At 33.4% G+C, this 8,634-nt stretch overlaps 1 protein-coding gene across 8 annotated transcripts; it reads left to right on the plus strand.

Moving 5' to 3' along the window:
- The first annotated feature begins 5,547 nt into the window (after positions 1 to 5,547).
- LOC121967400 lies at positions 5,548 to 7,097 on the plus strand. 8 transcript variants are annotated; one of them, XM_042517592.1, is made up of 3 exons: positions 5,548 to 6,185; positions 6,263 to 6,344; positions 6,923 to 7,097. In XM_042517592.1, coding segments are annotated over exons 1-3 (411 nt in total). In that variant the 5' UTR covers positions 5,548 to 5,858; the 3' UTR covers positions 6,925 to 7,097. The 8 variants fall into 8 exon arrangements, 6 of the variants coding, with proteins under 6 accessions (XP_042373526.1, XP_042373527.1, XP_042373528.1 ...); XM_042517593.1 differs by having other exon boundaries at positions 5,548 to 6,176; XM_042517594.1 differs by having other exon boundaries at positions 5,548 to 6,158.
- Positions 7,098 to 8,634: the final 1,537 nt, after the last annotated feature.

Here is an 8,634-nt window from a genome sequence, read left to right on the forward strand (position 1 = left end):
AATTCAAAGTTATTGGTCCTAGGATACCAAATTCCTACATTTGTTGTTCCCTTAAGATATCTAAAAATTCTTTTGACTTGAGTCAAATGTGATTCTTTAGCACAAGTTTGGTATCTAGCACACATACTAACTGCAAATAAAATATCAGGTCGGCTTGCAGTTAAGTAAAGTAGACTACCTATTGCACTTCTATAATACTTTAAATCCACTGGTTTTCCATTTGGGTCATTGTCTAATATCGTGTTTACTGCCATAGGTATTTTTATTTCTTTTGTATTTTCCATTCCAAATTTTTTAAATAATTCTTTAGTGTATTTGTGTTGATAAATGTAATTTCCTTTATTTGTTTGTTTGATTTGTAATCCTAGGAAATAGGTCAATTTTCCTATTAAGCTCATTTCAAATTCTTGTTCCATTAGGTTAATAAATTCTTCTAAAAAGTCTGAGTTAGTTGAACCAAATATTATATCATCTACATATATTTGTGCTATAAATATGTCGTTATTTAGTAATTTAACAAACAAGGTTGGGTCAATTTGTCCTTGATTGAATCCTTTGGATGTTAAGTAAGATGTTAGCCTTTCATACCATGCCCTGGGTGCTTGTTTAAGGCCATATAATGCTTTCTTTAACTTAAAGACATAATCAGGGTGTTCTAGATTCTCAAACCCAGGAGGCTGACCTATATAAACTTCTTCTTTTATTATTCCATTGAGAAAGGCTGACTTAACATCCATTTGATATAGCTTGAATCTCTTATGGGCTGCATAACTTAGTAACATTCTAATGGATTCTAATCTAGCTACTGGGGCATAGGTCTCATCGTAGTCAAGTCCTTCAAGTTGACTGAATCCTTTGGCAACTAGCCTAGCCTTATTCCTTGTAATTTCGCCAGTTTCACTTAATTTGTTTCTAAATACCCATTTTATTTCTATTATTTTCTTATCTTTAGGTGGTGGTACTAGATCCCAAACTTCATTACGCTCAAATTGAGCTAGTTCTTCTTGCATGGCTATGATCCAATCTGGATCAAGTAAGGATTCAGCTACAGTTTTGGGTTCAATTTTCGAAATCAGGGAAATTTGACTTAGGTTCCTAAAGGATGATCTGATCTGAACCCTTAGATCTGGGTCACCAATTATTTGATCAGTTGAATGGTTAGGGTTGACTCTTATAGTTCTAGGGGTTGATTTACTTGAGTGTGTTCATCTTCTTTATTGTCTAGGGATTGATTGGTTTTTTCAGAATTATTAATTTCAATAGGTTGAAGTTGAGTTTGCCCTTGGGTTTCTTCAAATTTTACATTTGTGGTTTCCTCGATTTTTAACATAATTTTATTATATATTTTGTAACCCCTACTGTTTAGAGAGTATCCTATAAAAATTTCATTTTCTATTGTAGAGGTAAATTTTCCTAAGTGTTCTCTGGTATTTAAGATGAAGGCTGGACATCCAAATACTTTAAAATATTTTATGTTGGGTTGTTTGTTATAAAATATTTCAAAGAAGGTTTTGTTATGTCTTTTATGTAATGTTCTATTTTGCACATAGCAGGCTGTATTAACAGCTTCTGCCCAAAAATATTTAGGTAAATTATATTCATTTAACATAGTTCTAGAGACTTCTAGTAAGGTTCTATTTTTTCTTTCTACAATTCCATTTTGTTGAGGGGTTTTTGGACACGAAAATTTGTGATGATAGCCATTATCAAGACAGAATTTGTTAAAATTATGATTTTTAAATTCTCCCCTGTTGTCACTCCTAATTCTTTTAATTTTAAGATCTTTTTCGTTTTCAATTTGTTTGCAGAAGTTTGTAAAGATTTCAAAAGTTTCGTCTTTATGTTTTAAGAATTTTACCCAAGTAAACCTAGAATAATCATCTATTATTACTAAACAGTATAAGTTTCCATTTATGGATTTGACTCCATAGGAGTCGAAAAGGTCTAAATATAAAAGTTCTAATATCGAGTTGGTTTGTGGCTGATTGGTTGGTTTGTGAGTGGATTTTGTTTCTTTACCTTGTTGACAAGCATTACATATGGTTGAATCTAGGTTAGGTAATTTTGGTAAGCCTCTCACTAGTCCATTTAGTTTGCTTATATTTCTAAAGTTGGTGTGAGACATTCTTCTATGCCATAACCAAGTTTCTTCTTTTTGTGTTAAATAACACTTAATTGAAGAAGTGGTTAAGTTGATAACATAGACGTTGTCTTTTCTAAAATCTTTTAGGCTTATAGTAGGATTATCTAGATGTTTGATTACACACTCTGTGGATAAAAATTTAACCTTATACCTAGTATCACACAATTGACTTATACTGAGGAGATTATATTTAAAATTCTTGACAAGTAGAGCATTTGTAATTATGAAATCTATTTTTAATTCAATAATACCTATACCAATTACCTTGAGTTTGCCGTTGTTTCCAAAGGCAACTGTTCCTAAGCTTTTGTAAGTGAGTTGAGTGAACTTGGTGTGATCTCCAGTCATGTGTTTGGAGCAACCACTGTCCAAAATTCACTTGGTTTCCTACAATGAGTAGGAATTAAGGTTAGTCTTTTAAAAAAATTTTAAGGTTAATTTTCAAAAGTAATTTTTAAAGTTAATAATTTTTAAAGTTAATTTACAATTTTTAAAGTAATTTTTAAAGTTAATTTAATTTTTAAAATAATTTTTTAAAGTTAAAATAATTTTTAAAGTTAATTTAAAATTTAAAATAATTTTTAAAGTTAAAATAATTTTTAAAAATAATTTAATTTTTAAAGTTATTAATTTAATTTTTAAAGAAATTTTTAAAGTTAATTTAATTTTAAAAATAATTTTTAAAATAATTTAATTTTTAAATTTATTATTTAATTTTTAAAGTAATTTTTAAAGTTAAAATAATTTTTAAAGTTATTAATTTAATTTTTAAAGTAATTTTTAAGTTAATTTAATTTTTAAAGTAATTTTTTAAAGTTAATTTAATTTTTAAAGTAATTTTTTAAAGTTAATTTAATTTTTAAAGTTATTAATTTAATTTTTAAAGTAATTTTTAAAGTTAATTTAATTTTTAAAATAATTTAATTTTTAAAGTTATTAATTTAATTTTTAAAGTAATTTTTAAAGGTGAAATAATTTTTAAGGTTAATTTAATTTTTAAAGTTAATTTAATTTTTAAAATAATTTAATTTTTAAAGTTATTAATTTAATTTTTAAAGTTAAAATAATTTTTAAAGTTAATTTAAAATTTAAAATAATTTTTTAAAGTTAAAATAATTTTTAAAATAATTTAATTTTTAAAATAATTTTTAAAGTTAATTTAAAATTTAAAATAATTTTTAAAGTTAAAATAATTTTTAAAGTTAATTTAATTTTAAAATAATTTTTTTTAAAGTTAATTTAATTTTTAAAATAATTTTTAAAGTTAAAATAATTTTTAAAGTTAATTTTTTTTTTAATAAATTAATCGTAGTTTAGTTAATTAATTTGAAGTTTGATTAATTCAAAATTTAAGTTAACTAATTTAATTGACTTAATTCGAAATTTAATTTTGATCCTTAATCATCTCACCCGATCCAAGTTTTCAATCAGGGAATCTTATAATTTTGTGAGATGAATTAGATTTAATTATAGAGTTTGGTTTAACTTGTGTTCGATTCATGTTTAGCTTTGGTCTCAACAAATAGGCATTCTTCGGATAAACTTCTAAGCTTGGTGAGTCACTTGGACATCATTAGAAATAACCAACCTTTCGAGGTTTTCCGAATAGTCCTATCCACGGAGCTTAGTACTAAACCTTGGTTTAACTAGTTAGGATCCATTTAAGGGTAGCTTCGGTCAGTTCCACTTGGCCAAATGCACCAGATCGAAGCTATATCTTTCTAGACATGCGATGCCTAAGCTTCCTTAACGTACTATCATCCAAAAACTTCACCGGTACCAGGATTCAAGTTAAACTTGGTCCCTTTTTAAGTAATCCTAATCACCCTACCGAGTTAGTTAGTTTTGGAGGTGCCAGCTATTCTGGAGCCTCCCCCTGAATTATTGGCTTTTAATTTAAATTTTTGTTTTAGGTTTGTGTCTATTTCTTTTATAGTTATAATTAACTTAGTGATAATTTATATTTTGTTGAGTTTTAAAATATTTAAATTTTGAATTTTTTGATTTAGGTTTATTCGAGTTTATATAATATATATTTTTCTTTAGGTATGTAATATTGATTAAGTCCTACTTGCGTGGTCAAACACGCTTTCAGAACCCAAGCTTGACTAGTTGATTTGTATTGAGTTATTAATGATTTAAAAGTTTTATTTGAGTTCGACTTGTATCCGAGTCCGGTTTTATTATAACACGCCTTTTGATTATTTAGGATTATGTCTAGATTTTTTAATTTTGTTGTGAATTTTTCTAGTATTTCTTTTAACTTATTAATTTCTAATTTTAATGATGAATTCTCCTCAAGTATTAGATCTTGAGTTGAATTTGAATTTTTGATTTGTTCCTTGAGGTTTTGATTTTCCTCAAGGAGTGATTAGTTTTCATTTTCTATTTTAATTAACTTACTATTTAAGCAGGAAATAATTTTAAAAAACTTTTTGTTTAAATTAAAATATACCTCATCCGGGCCTTCGGAAATGAGTACGGACTCGTGGCTCGATTCGGGTTCGGACCCGTCTTCCGATTCATCGCCTGACTCATCTTCCATTTCAGCTTCGCGGGCTATCAGCACGAGGTGACTCTGGTGTTTCTGCTCTTCTACCTCCGATTCGTCCGAGGAGTCATCCTACGTTGCTTTGAGGGTGTAACGACCCAAATTTACTCATTTTGAGCCCCAAAAATAATTCAAAAATATTTTTAAATGCTATAAAAAAATTCTAGAGATTTTTAGAAATTTTTAGAGTATTTTTATGTAATTTTTGGAATTCGTTTGGTATTTTTACCAAGAGGAAGAAGTTTAAAGAAAAAAGAGACAGGTTTTGCTGAGTCTTAACCAAATACAGCCAGCCAACTGGTTATCCGAACTCATTAGTTTACCCCCATCTATCTGAATGATTGGTCTCAATTCGGGAGGAAGAACTGGTAATAAGCACAAAACCATCCATTCTGGTTCTACATTTGTTCGAATAAAATGTTTAGCTAATTTCATGCGTCTAACCAAAAAATCTTTTCTTCTTCTAATTTTTCTATATTCCCATTCATTTCCAATGGAACCCTCCTCCCTAACTCCTTCCATTCTACCAATTAATTACTTCTAATAATTCTCAAATCTGAATCGGCTAATTGTTCTCTGATAGCACCTGCTCCTGTAGAGATTTTTCGATTTCGTTTGTGAATATATATGGGATGAAATATATATAAGAAGTATTTAGGAACGTTTAAATAAATTGGAAATAAAAAGTGCGCGGCTAAGGAATCGAAGTTGTGACCTAGGATTTGGTTAAAGCCGGGCAGACCCAAATAATATTTAAATAATAAGGTTATTGGACAAATAATCTTATTGGATTTTTCAGGAATTTTTAGAAATTTTCTGGAAATTTTTCGGAGTCCGTTTGACGTAGTTTAAGGGGATCATTTATAGGTTAAGTGGAAGCCCGTTTAAAATACCCAAAAGTGGAAGTTGATTGAGGAAACCAACTTAGGGTTTAATTGATTTAACCTAGGTTTAAAACCTCACATATTCTCACCCGTGCCCTAAATCTCACGCCGACCACCTCACTTCCCGTTCCTCCTCCCTCTCCCAATCCGGCGCCGAGTTTTCCCTTTCCACTTGATTTCTTTCCATTGCCGACGCAAATCCACCGCCGCTCACTAGTAGGAGCCACCATTGGCTGGTGTGGGTCGACGCCGGAGCGTTCGCATCGCCGGTTACCCCTTCATGTCGTGCCCCTATTCCACCGCCGAGCGTCGCCGCGATGCACTGCTTGATGCCAATTCTCCAGCCACTGATGGATCCCGTGAGCCCTCCTTGAGCCGATTTCCTTCCTCTTCCTCGATCCGCCGGTGCCGAGAGCCACTCAAACTGCCGATGCCGAGAGCTACTCGTGCTCCACCCGAGTGCCGCCGAAGATCCATTTCTCCACCTTCCTTTTCCCCTCGCATCCGTAGCCGCTACTTGATCCTCTACCCGAGCCCTAAAGTCAAGTTGATTTCGTCGGGCTTTTCTTCGCCGTTTGAGGTGGGTTCTGTCATCAAGGTAGGTGAGGTATGGTGAGCCCTCTGTTTCCATTTTTCTTCTGATCGTTGGCCATGACACTCATTCGATTTGTATATGCATTGTAGAACCGATTCGTAGCTCTTATCTCCGATTCCAACAGCAGCATCACGGTCACATACTCATCGGTTGCTTACCTTTGTTTTGACTGTGAGTTTGATTCTGCTTCTACTGCTCAATTGGTTTGCTGATTAAGAAGGAGTAGTTCCATCATATCACTGATGAGGTATATATGCAGAAAATCATTGTTCCTTTGTTGGTTTAGTTTCGTTTCAAGGTTGCCCTCTTTGATTCTTATGTAGACTGTTCTGTTTAAGGGTGTTTGGATTATGAACTCAATTGGGCATCTAAAAGGTGAAGATTGTAGATCTGTATTGGGGATTTTGATTCAAAGTAATCTATGTGTGGAGTTTTGGTTGTATTTCTATGAGGATTCGATGGATATGCATTTGTATCAGATTTAGATTAGAGGTAAGGTGGTTGAATCCAAGCTTAAATCTGATTACAAGGTTGGTTTCGAGTTTAATAATAGATTGGTATTGTCTAGTGATTGATTTATGATGTGTTGTAGATGATAGCATGGATTAAAAGGATTGTGGATTGAATTAAACCTAATTGAATTAATGAATTAGGTTATTATTCAACTAGGGGTTTCCTCTAATTAGGTAGGGGAGTTATTTAGTTATTTATTTGTGATGTAAATAGCTAAATACGCTGTGTGATCGCAGGACTTGGGTTCGAGGCGAACGTCTCAACGTGGGGTTGTATTTGGCACGGTCTACGTATAAAGGCGGGTACTTCTTGCTTTATCTCTTTAGCACATTGATCTTAGTGCATGAGCTATATGTTTAGTTGGCTACTATGTTTATCTTGACTCCACTCTTATTTTTCCTGCGCTTGATACTTCCACTCAATTTTTGAGCTACTCGTTTATGTATCTATACAGTCTCTCGTTGCTATTCATGATATTTAGCAGATACTATAGTACTAGGCATTGGATACCAGATACCAGACATTAGATAGTAGGTATTGGATATATGGACACCTGATACCATGTTTACCTGCTTTGATTTCTGTTTATTTACACACCTTGCTGAGCATGCTGGCTTCATGTAGCATACCTGTTTCTGTTTATATATATATGATGACTGTTGCATTATTCGCATCATGTCATTGCATTCATGCCGTCGACCATGTCTCCCTTGTGGTTGAGAGGGTCGTTGGCTAGAGCCGCACGCTCGGCCGCTCATGGGTAGTGGCGGCTGGAGTTGCGGCAGCAGGGACCCCGTCGCAGACGTAGCTATTCAGCTACTATGCACTTGTCCATCCGGTTACTCGAGAGTAGTAGCGGCCTTTGGGTGGTACAGTTTGTCATCGATCCGGCCTCTCGACCATACAGGGGTCGTGGTGCAGAGAGGTGGGCGGGGTGACCATCCGTACATACGCTGTTGTTTATATCTGCTAGTTGTTTACTTATCTTTGTTGTTGCTTATCTATCTTCTTTGCTAGATTATCTTCTTGTTGTTTATTTATCTTTGTTATGCTTACTTAGGTTGAGATTTATACATGTTGGGTGTTTGACAACGGCTTACTTCTTTGTTGACCAGATATACCTCGCGTGATACCATAGTTATGAGCGATCAGGGACTTTCTACATCTACCTTCCTTACTAGCTAGGATATGGTTTCGGTATGGACACTTATTATGATATCACCGTAGTATCTGCTATTTCCATACGAGACTGTATACCTTTGCATCTCTAGTTTGATTTACTATACTCATGCACTATCTATTACCCGTTGAGTTTTATACTCACCACCCCGTATATTGGTAATTTCACCAGGTAGTAGGTAAAGGATTTATGGAGTCGCCTGGAGATCCTGTCCGCCAGTTCCACGTCACATTCGAGGACGACCTTACGATTTCGGTATTTCTTATGTTATTTATATTTTGGATTTTGTACTTGTTTATGTATTTGTATTCTCTTGTATTTGGTTTGATATTATTGTATCAAGCCGAGCCGGCTCGTAGTGAGTTGATTTCCGCTGTGTTGATTTTAGTTCAGCCGTGTGGGCTGATTAATATATATTATATAACTGCGTGGTTGTGTTTATTTCTGTTCCAGCCGAGTGGGCTGATTATATAACTGCGTGGTTGTGTATATATATTCCAGCCGTATGTGGCTGATGTATTTTGTATGTATGTATGCCTCAGATTGTCACCGGTACAGGGGAGATGCTGCCGAAATTTTTCGGTAAGGACTCCTCTGGGGGCGTGACAATTTATTGGTATCAGAGCCATAGGTTTATGAGGCTTATTTTCGTTCGGTTTTCCGCGATTTGGTTTCTCGATGTGACTTTTCGAGTTTTGGGACCAGGCAGCGACAGGATTCTCCAAGCTATAGGAGGTATGTTTGCATATTGTTATCTTACATTTCTGT

This window comes from Zingiber officinale, chromosome 3B, assembly GCF_018446385.1.
Source record: "Zingiber officinale cultivar Zhangliang chromosome 3B, Zo_v1.1, whole genome shotgun sequence".
Taxonomy (NCBI): domain Eukaryota; kingdom Viridiplantae; phylum Streptophyta; class Magnoliopsida; order Zingiberales; family Zingiberaceae; genus Zingiber; species Zingiber officinale.